Consider the following 24,389-nt stretch of genomic DNA (forward strand, 5'->3'; position numbering starts at 1 on the left):
TGTTTCCAAAAATGCTGAAGATTCATAAAAAGAACATATAAAAGATACACTCTCAACTGGGCCATCAAACATATTTGTTATATAAATAACAGTATTTATTTGACAAACTCAAAAAGCAGGATACATATAAACATTCAATTTACTGTAAAGGATGCCCTCTAGAAGTTTTATGTAGATGTATGTTAAAGATATATGTACGTATACAATATTTCAGATCAACATAGACATAAAGCATCTTAAAACCAAAGAAGCACTAGGATATAAATAAACACAAAAGTATGATAAAAGAGGCTAAATCTTAGAGTCTCAAGGAACAATGAAATTATAAATAAAAAAACTTGCAAAAAGAATGAAAATATTTTAGAGAAAAAAGAAAACCAGAGGTTACATGTATCTGTTAATTAATGCAAACCAAAATAAAGAAACAGAAGAATTCTACCTCTTCACTACCAACCCTCCCTCAACAATATCCAAGAGATTTATAAGCCCTGCCAATTCTATGTTTAATGATCTCTTGAGTCCATGCCCTCTTTAGCCTAAACTTTTGACCCACTTAAGTTCCTTATATTTAATCTATTTCAGTAGTCTCCCAACTTTTCTTCTTCCATCTAAACTTGACCCCCTTTATTTCAGTCTTAGTTAGCCAGAAACATCTTTCATCAGTGCATATCTATTCATTTTACTCTCCTATTTAAGTTTCTTCAATGGCTCTTGATTGTCTTAGAAAAATGTAACAGTTCTTTAACATAACTTAGAATTTCTTTATTATCTGGGCTTCACCTGCATCTCCAACTTCACGCCTCAGTTATGCCTCACTGTATTCACAAATATATCATACTCTTTTTACCTTTTGTGTAAGATCTTCCTTTTGCCTAGAATGCAATTCTATATTCATGAAAAAATTATTTCAAATCTCAGCAGGAGCATTCTCTGTTCTCACATGTCCTCCTTGACCATCTTTCATTCAGAGTAATTTCTGTCACCTCCTGTGTCCCAACAAACCTCATTTATATTTTCTATCACAGAATAATTGCACTTTAATTTTTGTTATATGTCTATTTCTCTGATATAGTGAGCTCCTTGAGGGCAAAATAATATACTCATCATTGAATTTTTGTGCCTGACATATGGTGGGTGCTTAATGACTATGAGCTGAATAAAACATATATATATATACACACACACACACACACACACACACAACACACACACACAGACACACGGCACAGACTCCAGAGTCATTCTTCTTGAGTTAGGACCACGTTTGCTCACTTTCTTTGGGCAAGTTAGTTAGATCTTCAGTGGGTCCATTTCTTGTCCTCTTCCCCCTACCCCCAAATACAAAGGACTAATAAGGGAATAATAACAGTGCCTGTCTCATAAGGTTATTGTGAGGAGGAAGTAGGTTAATATATGTGAACACCTGGCTCATGAGTGCTACATTAGTGTGTGCCATATTTACCTAACAGACATTCATTGAACACTTACTTTGTGTCAGCTATTTACACAGTAAACAAGGCAAAAAAAAAGTATGGGATGAAAGTAGATTGTCTATGGCTTTTCTGTGAATTTTACCATCGAACTTCACCATGAATTTTCATTACAGAACAAAGCCCAGAAACTAAAGAAGAAACAAGTTCTAATACATACGTTTGTTTTTTTTTCCCCACCAGAGAAATAGTGGATTTGGGTGGTTTATTAAAAGAGAGATAAGCAAAAAGTGCCTGTGCATATTATGACTCTGCCAAATGATTCTGGCTGCTAGGACATGGAAATACTCTACAGAGACATGGCCAGAGACTGCCTTTGTGATCACCTATTCAGTTTTTCTATGGTTCATCTTCATGAACTGATAGCCAGTGAAGAGTCAGTTCATAGTGATTTCATCTACAATTACTCATTTCTTACTACACTTAACTCTTTCCTAAAAGTCCTGTTGTATGACTCTCATGTAGACAATAAATTAAGAAATGTTAATATTTGTAGATTACATATCTTTTCATCTCATCACAACTCTCAGTTTCAACCATCAGAGTCTGACTGATTGAAACAGGAAAGGTAATTTGGTAAAGAGACATTGGGTAGCAGAAGTGGGGAGTGGAATTTATAGAATTTCCAAGATATCCAAAAATAAGACTTGGAGATTTTATAGATGGTAACAGAGCTGAGTAATGCTGCAGAACCGTCTGGTGAATGCACCCATGCTGCTGATACTGAACACCAGACACGTTCATTGCCAAAGCTATCAATACTATATAATGGATGCTGCTTCTAGAATAGTTATTTCTTGAAATTGGATGTAGCTGATCTCCTGCCACCAGCCATAATTAAAATTAATTCCAACACAGTCCCTGTTTCTGATGTCATTTCATTACTTCTTTATGCAAAGTCTCAGTTGGAGTATCTGATTGGTGCAGTCTACTTCATAGGTCCCAGAATCTGGCAAGTCTAGGAGAATAAGTGTATGGTATTTGCAGCTTCTCTAGTGGAGGCCCCTTCTGCCTCATTGGGTAGAGGAGTTCCCAAGTATAGAAGGAATTTCAGATGTCAAAAAGAATGAAAAGTGCCCATTACCTCTGCTAAAAAAGGTATTATTTATGAACACTGAGGTCTTCTTAACCAAATGTAAACCAGTTAAAAACACAAGTATAGGTATTTACTTTTGACAACAGATAACACAGAAAACACTATTTATGTCTTATAATGGAATAGAATTGGGCCTGTTTCTTGGCAATGTATGTTCCATATGACTTTACAAGTACATGTAGGATGACTTTGAGACAGTACAATTTGCCTGCTAAGAGGTCATAAAGAGTTCATGGTATACAAACCTGCCTCCTTCTTTTACTATCTCTCTGAGTCTCTATGGCCATCAGTCTTGTTCATTGGGAGTAATGACATTTCAAATTTTTATGTAAATTCCAAATAAAAGGAAGAAGCCCAATAAAACAGATTTGGCTCTGATGCAAGCATTTCTGTTTGCATTTCTGTGCAAACAAAGCAGTGTAATTCTTATTTTTTTAAATGTTTATTTATTTTGAGAGAGAGAGAGAGAGAGAGAGAGAGAGAGCAAAAGTGGGGGAGGGGCAGAGAGAGAGAGAGAGAGAGAGAGAGAGAGAGAGAGAGAAAGAGAGAATCCTAAGCAGGCTCTGCCTGACATGGGGCTTCACTTTCAAGACAAAATCCAGAGTTGGACACTAACTAACGGAGCTACCCAGGTGCCCCAAAGTCGGTTAATTATTAATTATGGTTACAAATGAATTATTCTGATCATTTGGGTTTTCTTCAAAATAAGGAAAAATGGGGAAAAATAAAAGGATAACTAGTTGCAATTTCACTGGTAAATATATCTACTAGCAATATGGGGAATGGAAAGAGATTGAAGTGGCAGATAGGAATATTACATTATGGCTGGTGTTTGTCATCAATTCAAGTGACAAATCAGGTAAATAAGTCATAACTAATTTCAGACTCACTTAGAAGCCTCATTTGTAGTCTGCTTGGACAGAGAGTGGGGAACCACGGTAGGAGATAGATATGAAGGGCTACCATTGATTGAGTGTTGTACACAAAGGAAATGTGCAAGGCTCTTCACACTTGTATAATGTCTAAGTCATTTAAAATTCTACCATTCCTAATTCTACATGATGATTACACATGAATGTAATAAAAGAGATTGAAGGAAGAACGCTACGCAAAATTTTAAAGACAATAAACATATACCATGAATATAGTGTTTTTGTAAGAATTTCATCAGCCAGCTATTTTGAACCAATGTTTTTAACACCTAAAAGCAGTAAGTGATGTATTCAACTCGCTTATATTATGTGCTTAGAGTGCGTTTGAAGTAGGGATAAGAAGAAAGGAGAGGCATTATCTTCAACCAGTTAACTATGCTGAAGAACTGCACAATTCTGAGATGCCTTCAAAGAATCCAAAAAATAATCAACTGCAGTAATTTGTATTGTGCATTAATTCTTAAAAAAAAAACCACTGGGTCTTTCACTAAAATATACTTCCTTTTCACTACTATAGCAGGTAACTACACATTTTCCTTTCTTTTAGGGTTGGTGATTCAGTGAACCATCTTTTCTATTAGTATAATGTTGGTCATCAAGTGCCAAGACTCAACAAATAAAAAAATCAATGCCAGAAGTTTGAGGGGTCTCAAAATTGAAAAGAGGTTCTTATTAAAAAGGACCACAGACTATTTGCTTTAAGTATATGCTTAGTTTCATTTTACATAAAAAATATCAACAACTAATAAAAATTGAGCCACTTAACTCCTATAGATTTATAGAAAAAAAATCGGATGAAATGAAATTTAAGGACATACTCTTTGATCTGTAATGGATTTCCTCCCAATTAAACTTATCAATACCAGTGCACTGCAAAGGACAGAAAACCTAGCCACTTGCTGGAGGCTCATAACTGCAGATTAGGTTTGTTCTATAAGGATGGATCAGGGCAGATGAGACGCAAACAGTCATTGATAAAAAGGAATGACAGGTCTTTAAAACATTTCAAGTATAGTGGTCTATGAAATACTGGAAGATAAATACTTGACCACATATCTCAAGATTATAAGAAGAGAGATTATACTGAGTGTAAGTGCCAAACACAGAGCCGTGATTATTAAATGATTTAACGAGCATTTTGTGAGAAATGATACTGTGTCTCACCACTCTTTAGAGGAACAAATCAACATACTTACATTTGGTTCTAATATAGAAAAAGTAGTTTTGTGTGTGTCTATAAGTTTCTCATGGATAACTTTTTTACACTCCCTCCTCCCTACAAATTATTGCTACTTTTCTTTGTCTATTTTCTCTACTCAGATGGTATACTTTGTCAATATCATAATTCCCTCCACAGTAATGAAAAAGGCCCAGAAAAATAAGGACATTGGAGGAAAAGGAGTTGAGGGGAAAAAAGGGAAAATTCCTGTGTTTGATCCTCCAAAAGAAAAAAACAAAGACAATATAATTTGGGGGGACTGTTGTTACTTTTAGAATAATAGCACAAAATATTTATGATGAAGTCCCACAAACTGAACCCCAGCCTAAAGTACTGACTTCATCAAAGTTCCTCCAAATCTCCCCCAAATATTTCTAAACATCGTGTGATATGATGAATTTTAGTATTCAATTTTTCCAATTTGTACTCTGAAGACAATGAATTTCAAAAGCCGTAGCAGGATAATGTCTTTAGCACTCCTGGTATTTCCACCAGGGTAAAGAAGATAGTTTGAGCGCTTGGCTCCCCCTGTTGGTATCAATCTGGTGGCTGGTATATAATGCGCCCTGTCCTCCTGGTTGGGTCAGAAATGAAGTAGCCTCAGCTGATTCCTAAAGAGATGCATCCATGGTAGATGACTATGGACAAAGAGGGATAAAGAATAAGCACACAAAAAAAGGCTGTTAGAATAAGATGTAATCTTACTCCAAGTGCTGTGATCTTGAGATCTGCATGGAAGCTAGAAAAAATAAATTTCCCAAGCAATATCCCAGATAGTACCTCTGCAAGAGCATGGTACTCAGAACAGAATGTTTTAATGTCTCTTCCTTTTCTCAGGCTTGTATTTTCCCAGGTTTTTTTTTTTTTTTTTTTTTTGGTGGGGGTTATGATAATTTGTAATTTTCAAACTAATAAATGAACATGCAAAAGAATAGACAAGCTTGACTCAATCTAATCACTTTCAAAGATTCATGAGGATGGGTTTATTTTGAGAAATATTAGACCCAGAAGTAGAAAGAGCTAATAATACCTCATGTCAAGTGCTTACAGAAAGCACCCATTTTCATACAAGTGACTATGTGGAAAAAACATTTTGCAGCTTCTACAAAGTTCTACAAGCATGATGGTTCTATAATGTTAAAGGTTTCTTTTGTTATAATTTTCCTTGCTCCTCAAAAAATAGCAAAATCTATGAACTTAAAATTCTGTAGCTTGCCATTCTAACAATTTAAAAATAAAGCAAATTTAACTAGTACAATATATTGTTTCTATATTTGAGAATTCTGTTAAGTGTAATTATACAAAGAGTACATTTCTATTTTTAAACTAATATGAGACTTCAAATTGAAAGAGGGGCCACATAACTGCATTCCTTCTTCCAGCTTTCCCTCCCTGTCCACCACCTCCCATACAAGACAACATAAAATTCCTCTGTGTCAACATGTCTGTGTTTTACATCTTCATCAACATCACATACTTTTGGGGATCACTGGGAACATGAAACTCTGGGCTGTGATTTTGTGTTTTGTGGGCAAGGGGCCAGGTGACACTCCCTCAACAACCCTGGGCCCCTAGATAAGAACAATACCACTCCTTTTCCCTAAAGCAATCCCAATTCATTTTACTTGAAAGGAGTGAAGGGTGTATCTGTAAGTGCACTTGTCTTCTGCAAATGAAATTGAAAATGGGTTCTATAAGAACAAATAGCTTTACAGAAACAGAAAACCCACAGAACCATTAAGAAGAAGAGGAGCTGTGGAAATGGTACTCCAATAATAGGGGTAAACACTGCTCCTACAAATTCTATTTTGGAGAATGAGTAAGATGAATCGTAGAAAGAAAAGCAACCAAGTCAGGATTTTTTTAAAGCACTTGAATCTGTGCTTGCAACTCAGTCTTACTTATGGGTTTTTTTACTCACCACTGAGGCTCTGACAGCCTGAGAAGTAGTGCCAGGGCCCCCTCCGTATGATAAAATTGCTAAACCCCTCCACATCGCCAGGGGGATTAGCTCATTTAGTTATTAACAGCGTAATAAAGGATCCCAGGCTGAATGCACGCACTGGACAGATGCGTTATTTCACCAAGAAGACAGTTTCCACAAAGGACCCAGGCAAACATTTTGCCAATGTCTTCACAGTGTGGGATTAGAATGAGCTTCCCTTTATAATGATGCATTTCCGTGTCCTGCAATACTGCCACAGGGGAGGGAGAAGTGAATCCCTCTCTGTGCTACAAGGAGAACTCATAGACCAACAGATTCTGCAGAAAGAGGCTGAAATTGGAAGTTGCAAAGGGACCATGACTAAGACTTTATGGTCATGCCTCAGCACAGTTAGCAATTGCCATCAACTTCATTTGGGGACAGCAGAGGTTGAGAGTTATAGTTTGTGGCTCCAAAGTAATGCAATTCATGTCAGTAGATCACAAACAATAGTCTTATTGTACTTTATGGGCACTCCTTGTGTCTTCAGGAAAGAACACACATTGGTTTAGTTTTGTAAGGAGCCAAACTGACTATGAGTAGGTTCACTGCATTATTTAACACAGTTTATCACTTTATAATTAAATCCTGTGTCTTTCAGAAAATAATATTTGTATAGAAATAGCAAAGGCACAAACTGAAGAGATATTAGGTGTACAGATTGCGTATAATCCTGTAAAATTAAAATTTTCTGATAAAAGATGACAGTAATGAGTTAAGTCTCAGTTTTAATTAATTATTGGTACATTAATGTGGTGTAAGCTAATAAATTCATTTTATTTTAAAAGTTTTGATATATCTTTCCATAGTTCATTTATATCATTAAATTATTTAGGTTATTTTAAATATTCAAATATATCTTTGTATATACACAAATAATGGCATTTCAATATTGTCTGCCATTAACGAAGGAGCTAATGGGACTTGGCAGTATGAGTAAATTGGTTGTTTGGCTGACATTTATTATATTCACCATGATTTCCTTCAGCCCTTGCTTTCTCTGTTCTCCACAGTCCCTGCTCTGTTCTTTGACTTGAGATGTAGGCATCTCAAGAGAAATGTCAATATAAATAGGAGGGTCCTGCTATCAGATTGCAGAAGAGTGAGGTGGGCAGAGAAGAAGCCTCCGATGAGAAACAAAGAGGGGAGTAGTCATCTCTAGGATAACAAATCCTGGCCCAGGTTTGTACTACCATGTTCTTTGCTGCACATCAGATTCACCCAGGGTGGGTGGGTGTGCCTGGGTGGCTCAGTCAATTAAGCATTTGACTCTTGGTTTCAGCTCAGGTGATGATCTCATGGTTCATGAGTTTGAGCTCCACATCAGGCTCCGTGCTGACAGTGCGGAGCCTGACTGGGATTCTCTCTCTCATCTTTCTCTCTGCCCCTTCCGTGCTCTTTCTCTTTCTCTCTCTCTCTCTTTCAAAATAAATAAAATTAAAAAAAAAAAAAAAAAAGAAAGAATCACTTTTAGAACTATACCATTCCCTGATCCCTGACCACACACCAGAACAATTTAATCAGAATTACCTGGGCTGCCTGGGGAGTTCCAGTGTACTAACCTTACTGAGGTGACTTAGGTAACCTGAGTTCCCTCAGAGGTTCCATGGCCCAGCCTAATAGCGAGAATGATGTGATTCTAAATCCTTATCTAGTCAGAGAAGAGGTAGGAGGAAACAAGGGCTCTGAAAAGATGCCCTGCTTCTGGTTCTGGGTGATGTAGAAACCAGTAGACAGAGGACTCATTGAAACCCACCACCACTACATCCCTGTTCCCCCAAAGAGGGAAGCCGGGGATAGTAGCAGCTTCATAAGGAGTGTGGGATGCTCTTCTGGACAAGTCACGCTCATATAGGCCTTATGGAAGCAGGGTTGGTTGGAGCCTGTAGGAAAAGCCTTTCTTTCTTTCATCCTGAGAAATACAAATTCTTCTGGAGTTTAGTTTGTGTTTTTGCTTTTGTTTTCATTAGAGTTGGTGCAAGCAGTACTCACTGCAGTTAATTTACTTTGCAACTTGAGCAAGGAATTTTTTTTTTTACAAAATATAATTCTTTTTTCTTCGATTTCTGAGGAAAAAACAATGGGATTCCCCCAAGACATGGGTAGGAAGAGAAGAGACGCAGATGGAGACGGAGTTAATGGGAAGGCCACCAGTGGCAAGGTGGCAAGGCAGCAGAGGCCAGGGCACAGGTACGAAAAGCAGTAATAAAACGGGCAATCTTGAGCATAACAGAGAGGGTTTTGAATGCAAAAGTAGAGGTAAAAAAATCCATTTATGAAGTATGCATTCCAAACCCACAAGTGGATCAGAGATTGAATTTCTACTTCTTGCTGAATTGAAAAGGAAACTGAGTAATTAGTGTAGAGCAAAGCTGGTTTGCTGTATGGTGTCAGGAATTGGAATGTTTTGGTTAATAAAGTACTCCAGTGAACTGAATTCTGCATAAACCAGCTTGTGCAGGTCTGGCTGCTAGTGGGTTACAGACCTCACTTGGTTGAGGCCCTTATTTTATTGTTTGCTTTATTTAGCAAACACTCAGTCTTCTGATTCTGAGTCAGCATTCAAAAATTAATCTCATTGTGTTCTTTTCATTATCAAAGCTCACTCAGCACTAGGCCCTGAGAAAGAGTTGTAGAAGATAGTTTAAATGGTTTGCCTGTGGGAAATTTCTGTGTATTGGTTGGCCTATTTGGAGAAAGGTCATGATGATTCCCTGGCTGGTGTCAAAGGGAAAGAAACAGTTTTCTGGCAAATAGGAGCCCTTATTTCTTAGTATTTGTAGATCTTAGCACTGTATCGTGAAACAAACAAACAAACAAACAACTACTTGCTATACTTCCTTCATTCAGACAATTGGAGGAGTGTTTCAAGTGCACAAACCAGAAAATGTCACACAGTAGGCTCCACCCCTTCCAAATATTTCCCTCTCCCTTCCACACATTAGCTAGAACAAACTGAGAAATCACAGCCCTCGTGGAAGCAGAACAACTCAACACGGCCCCCACTCTTTCTCCTTTCCTCATTTATTCAAGCAGGATATTCTTTTTGTTTGTTTGTTTTTCCCGATTCAATTCGTATATTAATTATATTTTCCTCTCAGTACATCGTGTCACAATACCGCGAATAAAGCAGTCTTCCAAAGCAAATGTTATGTTCTTCATTTGCTCCCATTTGAAACACAGGCTTTATTCATAATGGCAACCCAGGCTGCAGCGGACCTGTGCAACATACGCTCTACACATACTCCTCTCCTCGCTCTCCCGGACATCCCCTCCTCTTGTCGTTTCCTATAGTGGGGGTTAAGCACTTTTCCTCAAAAGGAGACCTGCTATTACAATTTTTAAAATATGCACTAAAGTTACTGACTACTCCAGAGCAACATATGCCCAAAGCATTCAGAGGGATGTTAATTTTAAACTAATCTTTAATTACTATTAATGAGCTCCTGGGAAATGATTCTGTCTCCAAGGGCCAAATAACTGAAGGAAAAAAAAAAAAAAGCTGAGGCGTGTGAGGTGTGAGGCAAAGAACAATGTCATTCTCCTTTGTCTCTTTACATGCACATAAAATGTTTACGAATCATATTCTCCTTTGAGAATAATTACCACTTGATTATGCTTTCTGGGCTTTAGTGGCAATACTGCTGATGATAATAGCTGATGTTTATTGAACGATTCATATATGCCAGACATTTTAGGAAGGATTTTACAAGGACCAACTTATTTTATTCTTAAAACACACCTGTTACTTCATCCTCATTTTATAGAAGAGATCAGATGTCTAACTCTGAGGATGATAACGTGGGCTGTCTGGCTCTAGAACCAGCAGGCTGAAGCATTACTCAAGCTTTCTCAGTTTAAGTGAGATTACTTTAAGTTGTAATGGTTATTTAAAAAATAGCATACCCAATTAAAAGACAATATAAGACATGCTTTTGATCACAACCTTATGTGTTGATAGAGATCTAGGTTAGGTTGGTACTGATGATAGAAATCCATGACCTTGAAAAATTATTACGTGGCAGAAAGCTAAAGGTAGTTTTAAAGCACTTATATGAGAAATGCTTTGCAATGTGGACATTTTGCTGATAAAAAATATGTTTAGTCTGCTAGAAAATAATTATGGGTCACCTTTAAAGAGTCTAAAACACACAGATGTCAGATTATATCTGTCACAAGCTGTCAAAAATGTTTTCTGTCAGCCTAAAACTGTCTAGGGATTGTTCCAAATCCACATAATTTTACCGAGTGCTAATGTTTATGTTAGGATATTTGAAACAGCAGATATATGTAGAAAGACACACACTGTGTTGCAGCTTTCTCCTGTCCACATGAGACTTGGCCATAGGGAGCAAAGGTCAGGAATACTTCACACTCTTGACATGGATTTTAGTGCAGCCATTTTCACATAAAAGCAATTACCTAAGCACTGTATTGCACCGATTACTTCCAAAATTTTTGGAGCTCCATCTGCTCTTTCCTACTTAAGCCACTTAGAAAACAAAACTGAAGCAAACCAAGCAACCCCAGAAAAGTAAAGGCTTCCAGGACTTCAAAATTAATAAGCACAGAGTTACTCAGTACTGCATAAGTATAGGGGACAGAAAACAAAGAAGAAATTCATATGAGAAGATGAAGGCCAAACCTTGAGTGTGAAAATATGTCACAAAAGGGGATGTCTTAGACTGCTAATAGGTCCAAGGTTTATTTGGGGGGCAGATGGGAATGTTGTAAAATTAGACTGCGGTGATAATGCACAGCTTTGTAAATATACTAAATAGCCATTGAATTGTACACACAAAGTGGGTGAATTTTATGGTATGCACACTGTATTTCAATAAAGCTGCTAAAAAAGGGGAAAAAAAGAAGAAAAAGAAAGTCCTGAAAAGACAGAAACCACAGAATGGGCAAGTGAAAATGAACTCAGAAAGAGATGATGGCAGTTTCACACAAAAACACATGTATTCTAATACCTTCTCCAGCATATTTCAAGTCACCCTTTTAAGAATATGGGAATGGGGGCGCCTGGGTGGCTCAGTCGGTTGAGCGTCCGACTTCAGCTCAGGTCATGATCTCATAGCTTGTGAATTTGAGCCCCATGTCAGGCTCTGGGATGACAGCTCAGAGCCTGGAGCCTGCTTAGGATTCTGTGTGTGTCTCTCTCTCTGCCCCTGACCTACTCACATTCTATCTCTCTCTCAAAAATAAATAAACATTAAAAAAATTAAAAAAAAAAGAATATGGGAATGGATTACATAAAGTTTCCCCAACACATTCTTTTGAGAAGCTGAACCCTTGTCCCATGCTTCCCTCACTCAGCGGGTCTGATTGTCCAGAGTGGCTCCCTTTTCTAATTTACATAAGGATACTCCATAGGCTAGCAGTGATGCTACTAACTTAAACAGAACCATAAAGCATGACAAATCTAGCATATCTAAATATGACATTATCTCAAATTTTAAATGTCTGGCAGAAATGAATGTTCCTATATTTTATACCTCCTTTTTTTCTATTTCAGAACCCCATTTAAATTTTTTTAATTTATTTATTTTTGACAGAGGGAGGGAGAGAGAGAGAGTGAGAGAGAGATAGAGAGAATGAGCAGGGGAGGGGCAGAGAGAGAGGAGACACAGAATCTGAAGCAGGCTCCAGGCTCTGAACTGTCAGCACAGAGCCCCATGTGGGGCTTGAACCCATGAACCATGAAATTCTGACCTGAGGCAAAGTTGGACACTCAACCGACGGAGCCACCCAGGTGCCTCCAGAACCCCTTTTGAATAAAGGGTGGTTGATAAAATAGTCTGATCAATCAGCAGACAGAAGGGATCTTTAATTTGAGAGACACTTTAATTTTCTAAACTTGTTTAGCCCCTTTGCTGATTTCTCAGACAAATGGTTACCAAATAGCTAAGTACCCTGAAACATCTGACTTCAGTATATTAGAAAGGAAAAAGGCAGATTGAACTTAATTATTACACCTTATAGGATTACTAATTGTGACCCTGACTACTGTCAGAAATCCAAAACAAATGTTCTGTCTTTTAACTCTAATCAAACTTAATTTTCAAATTAATATTAATTTTTACATGCTAAAATTTTTTTTTTTTTTTGGCCAGGGACAGATTTTGCAGAGAGATAAATGTCAAGTACTTTCAACAAGCAAAGACTGAAAACATCTGGGTGGACAACAGCTTAGGTAAAACCGAATCAACAATCTGCCTCTACCTGTGAATGTCCTCTATCCCTGCTGATAAGAGAAGCAGGTTTTAGAATGCATTTGATGGCTTTAAAAGTTTAAGTGAGTATCTAATACATGATTTTTCTACATTTTCCTCTCTCTAATCAAAATTGACATGTATCTCAAATTTCTTTTTTTAATATGAAATTTATTGTCAAATTGGTTTCCATACAACACCCAGTGCTCATCCCAACAGGTGCCCTCCTCAATACCCATCACTCACCCTGCCCTCCCTCCCACCCCCCATCAACCCTCAGTTTATTCTCAGTTTTTAAGAGTCTCTTATGGTTTGGCTCCCTCCCTAACTTTTTTTTCCCTTCCCCTCCCCCATGGTCTTCTGTTAAGTTTCTCAGGATCCACATAATAAGGATTATAAATTATTTCATTTTCTGAGGTACGGATGACTTTTTTCTTTCATCCTCCTACAGACTTGCATACATTTCAATAAAAGACATTTACTCATTTATTCTAACATGTTTCCTTTATGTTATTTATATTACGTAGCATTATGACCTAGGTGTAGTCATTCCTCATGGAATTATTGGGGATAATTAGCATGTCTCAAAGTAGATAATGAAACTGAAGTTCAGAGAGGTCACGATAGGCCCAGAGTCCTGCAGATATTCAGCCTTTTAGTGTACGTTTTTTATTAGACTCACATGCATTAATATTTCATGTGCTAGAGCCCAGACTACAGTTTATAATAATAGATTACATTTGCAAGGAGCTTGTGTGTGTGTGTGTGTGTGTGTGTGTGTGTATGTATATATCCATAAAACATTTATATGTTGCTGCTGTTTGGTTTTGCTTTTACCCAGTATCCACGTATTCTCCCTTGATAACTGAATGCTGAGAACTTCCATTTAGGTAAACAGGTACAGAGGCTTCCACCAGTCACCATCCCCTGGCTATAGCAATTAGTTCTAGGAAAAGCATGAATGTTCATTTAGAGCCAATTAGATGCAGTAAGATTTGTTCCTGAAACTTCTGGGAAAAGGATCTTACTTTTTCTCTGCATGTTTTTTACTATTATCTGAGGGAAATCTGGGTGAGAATGAGGCTAACTCAGAGGAGGTGAGGTTAAAAAAAAAAAAAGAAATATAATCAAGGTGATACACTGTGTAGTGCTTACAGTGGGCCAGGCACAGTCTTAAACACTTTACAAATATAATTCATTTAATCCTCTTAACAGACTTATGAGGTAGGTACATTTATAATCTTGACATTATAATCAAGGAACTTGCCTAATGTTATGCAACTAATAGATGAGGGAGTAAGGATTTGGACCCACTCTTAGCTACTATGCTATGGACATACGTTGGGCCCTTACATTAATGGTAAGGAAATACATACTTAACAATGGGTTCTCAAGAAAAAAAAGAGAGAAAAGAAGGAAGAGAGAATGAAAGACTGTATACCCCTAATTTGTTGCATTTGCCAATTTCTCTAGTATAAATATTCTCACTATGGCTGATTTGAAGCTATTTACGTGATCTCATCTGGTTTGCAACATTCCTAAAAATTTAATAACCAGAGAGTTGGTGCAAGCCAGCTGCTCTAGTAAGCTACCAGAGCTGACACCAAATCTCCCTTCCACAAGACTGCATTTTTGTGAATCTGTGATGTTCCTTTTGGTGTATGCCACTTTGGGTTGGGCTTTGTGTCTCTTGCAATATGAAGGAGTCCTATCTGATTTCAAGTTTCACGGATACTGAAATACTTTCACGGAAGCTGCTCTTTGTCATATGAGACCTCCACAGTAACCTCATGAGATGGACAAATCACTCATCAGTTGTCCCATCTTAATTGATCAGAAACTGAGAGTTGAGAGGTGATGAATTTCATTTGTGTAGCACGGACTACATAATTTGCCAGAACTGGTGTAAAATGAGAATGCCAGAATTGGGTCCCTTGTTCAAAAATTATTAAGAATTTCAAGATGATGACAGCAGAACGTTAAGCTAAGTGCAGGGGCCTTCTGAGAATGGGGCCCTGAGTAATCACTTAGGGCCATGCACCATGAAGGCGGCTGTAGGTCTGTGTCACTTAGCTGGTCTGGCAGCCTCTAAACTGAGATCTTTAAGTCCCATAGCCCTTACACTCAATCACAATATTTCCCTGCAAAATAAAGGATCTGTACATAATTCATTTCTATGTGGAATTTGTTACTTAAGTTGTTAATTATAACTACACCTTGTATCGTTGATCAGTTTCAAGTAAACACACAATTGACTCACTTAAAGACTCCTATGTTGCAATGCCTATATATTGGACCACAAGTATATCCAATCTTAATTTCTTATTTACATTTTGTTTCTATTAGGCAAAGTTAAAATAAATCGTACCATAAATTTATTGAGCTATTTAGACTGCACATTTTTTTTTTTACTTTTCAGACAGAGCCAGAAAAAGAAAACAAATACTATTTTACATATCAGATTTTTAATCATTCTATTGTTATATTCCCCCCTACCTCTTCCACCCTCCCCCACACACATATGATACACACGCAATTGCCTTCATTTTGAAAACTTAGGTAACTCCAAATATCCTAGGGATTTTTCTTCAAACAAACAAACAAACAAACAGACAAACAAAAAACAACCTTTTATCTTCCACCACAAAATTTTAGAAGTTACTCTCTTCCTCGTGGAAAACATGGACCTAAATACGGCTGTTCACAGTGCAATTACTGTTTTTCAAAGTGCTGAGCTAAGTCTAATGGGTTTTATTACTGGGATTCTCCCATTCAAAAATCATCATAACCCATGACAATATTTGGTGATATATGATAATGGAGGAATGAAATGGGAAAAAAAATCTTTTATAGCAGATAAAATGTAGAAGTTGCATTATGCAGTTTTATATAACATCTGGGTTCTACTACTCAATTCTTGATGATTTTAAGGAAAACAGAAAACTCATCACAATAATCAGCTAAATAATGCTTCAAATTTAATCTGTCCAAACAACCAGCAGATAGTTTATCATGAATTATAACCTAGAAGCAGAGGCTCAATGTAAACATTTGCTCTCAACATTTCTATTTACCTGTTGACTAACCCAGGAAACATTAGAAGCTGAGAAGAAAAATATTCCAGCATGGTGCCCTAGAAAAATGCTCCAAGTAAGGAAATCAGTACAGTGGTATGCTTTAAAGATGATTTTCTGAAGCATTTTAAAATTACAATATTTGTTAATGAGTAATGAAATAAATGTGCCACTAAAGAGGGGGCTTTCTACATTGGCCGTGGAAGAGAGGACTTCAACCCTATGTGATTTATCCGTTACCTGTAGTAGTATTACCTGCTCAGATCTTTTCTGGTGCTGGTATTGGTACTGAGACAAGGTATTACAAGAAGAAGCAATTTTGTCCTTCTCAAATTGTTTCTTCACTCTGGCCAAACCACCAGGCACCGTGCACATTCCGGATTCCTCCATCATCTAAGATGATTTAAGAAAAGGGAAGATTCAGTTTTAGATCTGCTCAAGATGGGATTTGCAAGCTATTATTTTTTATCGCTGACAATTATTGATGGGTGGTATATTAAAAAATATAACAATACACAGTTATTTCAGTAGGCTCTTATAGAAAACTTTAATAAAAATAATCTCTCCGTGTTGTTTTCTCATTTATCAGTCTTTTGATAAAGTCAGAGGGAACTTAAAAATATTGAGTTAATTCTCCTCAACTCAGATAGATTTTGATATCTGGAGATTAAACCTGTAGAATGTATTTCTCTAATAATACTCAGACTAGTAGAAATTAGAACAATGGATTCAATTTTAACCCACAGTAAGGTTGTCATTAAAATCCTAAACATCTACATAGGCAACACATTATTCAGAATATTTAAAACATTTGACTCATTCCAAAATGTATTTAAATCACTAAACACGAACAAAATAATTTTCTCTTATGCAAAAATGTCAATATCAGTAATAATAACAACTACTTAATATTAGTGCTGAGTGATTTCTATGTGTTTGCATATATCTTGTCATTTGATGTTTCTCCAACTCCTGTGAGATATGGGGATTTAGCCTCATTTTAAAATGAGGAAATTGATATTTGGGGAAGTAAGACAACTTGTTAAGTTCTCATAGCTGGGGTGTGTGTAGGAGCTGAAATCTGAACCCCTATCTGTCTGTTTTAATGACTGCTGTTTGTCTTAATCACTAGTAGTAAAGGGCAGGCAGAAAAACAACTCCTCCGGGACTGGCATACCCCAGGACCCAGCTTTTAGTATTGTGTGAGAATCAGAGGGTTTAACGTCAGAAAAATTCTAGGCTATCATTGACATTTTGCAGAATAGAAAGCCTAATTCAATAGGCATCATTTGGAACAACTTGAAAAATACTGAGGAGCCTTGTCAGATCTCATGCCCCTGTGGGAAGTGTAGAAACTTAAGGGCTTTGGTTTTGATGATTCAACACACTCCTCAGCCTAGCAGGCACTCTAACCCAGATGGGATGATAACTCTCAAGCAAACAGGCCCCATGCCAACCAGCCCTCCTCTAGGAAGCTTGGAGGGCTGCTTAAAACTGGGAAGAGATTCAGCAACCCTTCAAACTACAGGGAGGTCTCCTGAGGTCTGGCCCAGTCCTGACATAACCTTGAAGCCTTGAGACCTGAAAGTAACTGGATACCTGTGAGCTGAGGCTCCCATAACATGGACTGTGGACTCCAGGGATCCTGGAATCTCTACCCAAATATGTAGTTTCTCAAACTGATACTAAAAATACAACTATTATCGTGGGTTTTCCTAAATTCCAAAATATTGGAGAGTGAGTTAGTACTCAGGATTATCTGAATTACTAGCAATTTCAAGTGGTTGCTTTAGCAAGTTCATAACCTTGACCTAATTCTGTGAACTATCCAATATTTAAGAATATGCATATCTGCTGTATGGAAAGAAGGATAAAAATGTGTATTTATATGTTTTAGATATATATTCTATCAAATTCTGCAACAAACTTCAAATATAAATCCCGGCCAGTTACGGCCATTTGATACATGTTAAGGTCATGAGAAAGTATGGCATCTATTTTGAAATTTAAGATAAAGAAGGGAAAGGGTGATTTAAGGCCACGATATTTCTTGTACCTTTCCCCGTTGCCATTTAATGTACATAAATGGCCTTCCTTGATTGATCAGACATAGATAATATAAGAGCATTAAATTATGGAAATTAAGGCAATTATTGTTAAGAAAAAGCCCACTCTTTCCAACAACTATAAACAATGTCCAAATCATGTGTAAATTAATCTAATAAGCCTCAGTAATTATGTTAATGACTGAATACTTTCCTAGTAAGTGCATTTTCACAAAAATATCAGTTCTGATACTGAACGTGTTGCTTCTCATGTACGAAATGGATTCAAAACCCCCAAATACACCCATTCCTTTCCTTTCGCATTGCGCTTTGGAATCAGACCATGTTACATGTGCAAAAATGCATACAGTTGGTTATTTTTGTCAGGAGTACTACTATTATACAGTCTTGTTGCCACTCACCCACCTAAGTGAGGAAGTCTGTTGAGCTGTAGTTCAGTGGTGGTGATATGGTTTCTTTATTCAGCTCAGCTTGTAAATGAAGGTTTACATATGTGAGATGGCAGGACCTGCTCAAGGAGCGGTCTGTGGTCACGAGCTAGAGTGATGTTTCCTTGGTCAGGTGGAGAGAGCATCCCTGTGCCTTTGCCTTGTTTGGCCCCACGCACTGTACATTTCAACTAACCCGTGTTATTGTCAATGACCACATAACTTAGATTGTTTGTATTAAACATTTTTATGTTGATCCTTATTCAATGTTTCTTAATCTCAGACTCAAATAAGATTTGAAATCTAATGGGTATGCCCATAATAATTAAGCCATTTTATTGACAAACTGATTTAAATACCTAACACAGAACCTAATTAAGTTATTTTAATAATAAAGTAATTTAGCTACCTAACACTTACCTAGGTGAATACATTACACAATCATCTATTTTCTTTGCGAAGAACTGGCCTTGGGTTCTAGGGTATAGTAGAAATAACATAATTGGGGAATTGGACAAATAGTAATTCTAATCCCGGTTCTGACACTTAAAACCTTAGACCAGAGTTTGTGAACCTCGGTTTTATTTCTTATAAACTGGGAAAACAATGTATTTTCCACATATTTCTTGTGAGTGCTTAAAAAGATAAAGGAAGTAAAACTGCATAGCACAGAATCTGGCATTTTAATTCATTGCTTAGCAAATGTTACCTCTCCCTTCTCTTCTAGGGTGCTTCTGCACACCATCGCCTTTCCATGGGCATGACTTTTATTTAGGTTCAACCAAATGCCATCTGGCTGAGGCTAGGATCATCAAAAACTGATCTCAATGTGACTGAAATATAATGGATTCAGTTTGGGGCTGAATCAGAGACTTCCACATTATGCACATAAACTAATGGGCTTTTTGTGTAGACAGAAATGTTGTTAATGGCAGTTTCCATGATTTTTTTTTTTTTTTTTTTTTTGGACAGAGAGCAGGGGGAGGGGCAGAAGAAGAGGGAGAGAGAGAATTATAAGCAGGCTCCATGCCCAGTGCAGAGCCCAGTGCAGGGCTCAATCTCACAACCCTGAGATCATGACCTGAGCCAAAACAAGCAGAGAAGTGTTATTAAATTATTTATATGTAGGCTACCTTCATAATAGCATTAACATTTTTTTTGTGTGTTTGTATTAAATAGTGGGATAATTTAGTTTTCTTAGTGCCCGATTTAAATATTCTGTTTTTTAGCACAGTATAAATACAAATTTGTCTTATGGTGTATTCTCCCAGTGCCTGTAAGATAAAAGTCTTCCAAAATAAAAAAAAATTGTTTACTAAATAACCCTTCTCTCACTAGGTACTTTCAAAATCAGTCTGTTTCCCCAAGAATCTTTTCTCCAATTTAGAACACTAATTTGTAGTAAAGTTCCCTAATGATCCAGCAGGGGGTGCTATCTAAGAGGACTGGCAGGAGGCACTGGAGTGATACTATTTATTTTGGAAGAGATCTAGCTACTTCTGTGATTTCTGTACATTCATTCAAAATCCGTGCTGCATCTAAAATGGATTTTAATGACTATGTAAAAACTTAAATGTCATTTAGAATTACAATATTGTTAATGAGTTTGGCACAGTCAGCCTTGTCTCTAAATAATTTGTAAAGAAGAATGTTAAGAGTAGCTATTTTAGAACGCCACCCTTCTTGGCTATTCTTTCTCTCTCTTTCTCTTTTGGTTAAATGAACAACTTTGCTAATTTGGAGATTATAATTATAAAAGAGTAACCTTATATTCCATTAAGCTATAAAGCTGCTACTAATAAAATGACTCATCAAACCCTGTGGATTGAAGGCCACAGATGATAGAACCCAACAAATTCTTTTGAATATGACTTTATTATGCTTTGGCTCTAAAATTGGTGGTCCTACTGAATCCTGCTGTTTCCTATAATCATAATTGGTTTAGCAGAGTGCCTACATTGCTAATCTCCCTCATTTCTATGTTGATTAAGCTACTCCTAATGGATTTAGTGCATACAGAGAAATGAGAAAAGCAAAAAAAAATTTATACTGCCAGTGAATTTAAATGAACTATACATGAGACCAAGGAGGGCGGCATGCAGACCCACATTATTAAAATTTGAAATTAATTCCCAACCTTCCTGAGGAGAATAGCTATAGGTTAAATGATAATGATGGCAATAATAACACATTTATACTCTGCCTTATGGCTTACACGTAAATTATCTCTTTGACTTCTCTCTAAGATCCTCTGTGGTAGATGGCTATTCCCATTTTTCAGTTAAGGAAACTGAAGCTCAGGGAGGGGTTAAGATAGTAGCCCAAATTCACACAGCTAGTAAGTAGCAGCACTGAAGCTTCAATTCACATCCTTGCCTTTGATTCACACTATGTGCTTTCTCTGCTTTATCCCACCACCCAGTGGTATTCTTGCATTACAGTGTAAGGAGAGTGTGCGAAGGGCAGACAAAAAGCACATTGCCTAATGCAAAACCACCAGGAGCAGCTTACATTGGCAGAGAAGCTGCGGCAGTCACCCCTGGAAACAGCAGCCTGGTACCTCGCCATCCGCTCCTTCAAGGACACCACCTCCTGGAGGTCTGACACACCTTCGCTCTGTGCAGCACTGTCTTCTGCAAACCCACTGGCAGGCTTATTAGGGCCAACGGTCACTGCAAACAAATGTAGCACGCTCAGATAGGTGTTTCAGGCTTTGAAAAGAAAATACCATCACCTTATGAACAGTAAAGGCATTTAAAATATCTGCTCTCATAAAGCAGACTGCATCATTTCACAACACTGTATTTGCAATGTTCCACAGTCTCCCTCTTTTCTTCAGGCTTTCAAGCAAAGCTACAAAATGCCTCTACAGAAGCATATGCTTATGAGAACATCAAACAAAAATATTGTCTCTCCTCCTACTCCTGTGATTATTCTGATGAAAGACAGTGATTTATTACGAGCTTCATGATGTTAATAATGAACATTCCTGAGGCACCGTGGGTTGAATTTAGGTTAAATGCAGTAAGAGCATTTTCTCATTTGCTTCTCTTGTTTAACAACCTCATGAGGTAGGTGCTATTATTTTCTAAAATTTATAGATAAGAAAATGGAGAGTCACAGTGGTTAAAAAACTTTCCCATGATCACACAATTACTTAGAGGCAGATGTGATGGGTGGACCAAATCTTTAGAATGTCTAAAAATTGCTCTTTGCTTGTCTCCCCACCCCTAACACTCAGGAGATGGATCTAGCCAAAATAAGCGATTGCCATGAGAATTATAGACTGTGGATTTATTTCCTTTATTCATAGAGACCTGTAATACATGAGAAAGAAATAATAGTACTTTAGAAAAAGCTTTGTCAGTCACCCATTTCAGATGGCCTGATATTTCCCCATTTAAGCCATCTACTTGACAAAAATACAGGGTAACAGGAATTACATATTTGGAAACAGAGCAAAAGACTGATTGCATGATCACAGAATAACAGTTGTTAGAAACAGAAAGGTCCTAAATATCATATAGTCTTACCTAATCTAACAAGCTCCTTTTTGGCATAGGAAAACATGTCTAAATGTTTCCTTATGTGAAAGGAAGACAAGGGCCCTCCGTGGTTATGTGATTCTCCACGGTTTTTTAGTTATATGTGCCAGAGCTTGTCTCAAAATTAGATTTTCGTATTTAATCTAGTGTTCTTTGTTTGATGGTTTACTATTCACTGTTAAAGAACTCTAATTCCAAAATCATTGCAAGGGTTTTTTCTGGGACCAATCAGTGTATATATACGTACACATATACACATGCATATGCATGGATGCATATATATTCATTACTCATTCATGCACCTCCTGCCTTTCATCTTAGGGCTGGTATTTTCTGGAGCTCGTAGAACAGGGCTCATTGGTATACTTTATTTGGATTGGTTTGATTTCATCACTGTAGACCATGGCCCAAACAATCCCAGGTAACAGATAACCAAGCTGTTTCTTTTCTTTTCTATTCTTCATACCTCCTCCCCCAGCTCCCACATTGAACCATCTTATAGAATCCTTTTGGTTAAGGTTTATGTATACAACAGCAGTTGAGAGCAACCTATGTGATCAGAAAAAATTAAAAATCATTTGTGTTTTGGCTCCCTGAGTATCTGGTTTTCCACAGAGACTTCTTACTCAAATAAACATTTTCATATATTTCAGTTAAAATTGTAAATATGTTTTACTTAAAATGCTTTCAAAAATACAAAATATACAGGAATACAAAGTTGTGATTATGAATGCTATGATTGTACAACACTGATTTGTTCATAACAAATGTCAGTTAGTTTTGAAATTCACCTGTCATTCAAAACCTCACATTCATACAAAAGTACATTCCTTCAGTTGATTCCGATAAGAAGACATTCTCCCATACCACATGATAAAGAAAATACATCTCTATTTTCCCCTGTGGATTATCTATCTGCACAGACGAATTCAGTTTATATTCAACTGTACTATTACTTTGTTGTGAATGATTACTATATAGATTTTATTGAACATGACTCCCTAAAGTTTTTCCACATTAACACCCAAATTTCATTTTGTGTATTATTCATAAAAGATGTCATTCTTTTATTTATCTTAACAGAAAGTCACAGTTTATTTTTGCTAAAATTTACAGATGGTATTTACTTTTCAAATATTTGAGTTTTATCATTTTTCATCCTACTGCGAAATGCCCAAGACTAATGGTCAGGAAATCAGTGACCTGATTATTAAGAAATTTGTATTCCATTGCCTTATGGCCTTTCATTTGGATCACAGACAAGACACTACATTTTAATCTCTCCATTTCTCCTTCCTGTCTGTAACTTTGCCCACACAGGTAGTCATGGAGTAGAAAACTTACTTAACAAACCGTGTCCATATTGTTTCCTAACCTTCTAAGTTAATACCTATCAATTTCTTCATCTGAAAAACAAGGTGATGCTTCCTGCCCAGTGTACTATAAGGCAGTGTATCCATCTGCTCCTATCTTGAAACTGATGACACTGGATGTAACTTTTTAAGGTTGAAAAGACAGCTTCTTTCCTAGGGATAAGTGAGGAAAAAAACAGGGACATTTGTCCCCTGATCTATTTCAGAAGGCTTGAATGCAATTGAGATTGGAGAACAGTGTAAAATGAGTTTAGGGAACCTTTAAAGAGAGAGGTGACAAAGAAGAACAAATAAAGATGTTCTTGTCACAAAACACCTATGGAAAAATAGGGGGAAATTTGCATACCTGTAAGTATGTAAATCAGACTATGTAAGAACATGCCATAAGGCTAAAGTGGTCTGTGAAAAAGGAAGGGAAAAAACAAACTCTTCAAATGACTATTTCTGTTAGAAGGCATTATAAATACTAAGATCACAAAATCATTGTACTAGAAGTGACTTGTCTCTGGGGCTTAGTGGTAATTCATTGTGCAGATGAGTATGAAAATCCAAAGAAGTTCAGTGAATTCTCCCAAATCTCCAGAGTTAATGGCATAGCTGGACATAGACTCCATTGCACCCTAAATATTGAATGTTTTCTTTTGTTTGCTGATGAGAAAATAATTGCTAATCTACCCCAAATGTTCATTCTTTGCATAATAGAATAAATCCTATAAAGCAGAAAGAACATATAATAAGTAAGCACTTTGGAAGAAAACAAAACACAAAAAATTATGAGGTGTTACCATGAAAACTATAACACACCAAGGATAAGAATGTCTTTTATAAGAATTCTGAGGTTCTTAGGAAAAATACTTATGTTATTATTTTTTGTAATATACTACAGATAGATCCACTTTCTATTTTCTTAAATCACGAGACTTAAATCATGTGACTACAGATCTATTTTCTCGCTCTCCAAACATGT

The 24,389-nt window shown here is 36.9% G+C and overlaps 1 protein-coding gene across 4 annotated transcripts in view; it reads right to left on the reverse strand.

Moving 5' to 3' along the window:
* The window catches only part of XIRP2 (xin actin binding repeat containing 2), a 100,739-nt gene that overhangs the window by 29,210 nt on the left and 47,140 nt on the right, over positions 1–24,389 (reverse strand). For 3 of the 4 annotated variants that reach the window (XM_019458438.2, XM_053908024.1, XM_019458420.2), the window contains 2 exons: positions 21,016–21,176; positions 16,266–16,403 (listed from right to left, as the gene is read on the reverse strand). In XM_019458438.2, the coding sequence (XP_019313983.2) occupies positions 16,266–16,403; positions 21,016–21,072 (195 nt within the window). In that variant the 5' untranslated portion in view covers positions 21,073–21,176. Of the gene's footprint in view, positions 1–16,265; positions 16,404–21,015; positions 21,177–24,389 lie in introns of those variants that run through there. The other variant, XM_019458428.2, reaches the window with a different exon arrangement.

The sequence above is a fragment of the Panthera pardus genome, unplaced genomic scaffold (assembly GCF_024362965.1).
Source record: "Panthera pardus isolate Hobbes unplaced genomic scaffold, ASM2436296v1 HiC_scaffold_10, whole genome shotgun sequence".
NCBI classification, from domain to species: Eukaryota; Metazoa; Chordata; class Mammalia; order Carnivora; family Felidae; genus Panthera; species Panthera pardus.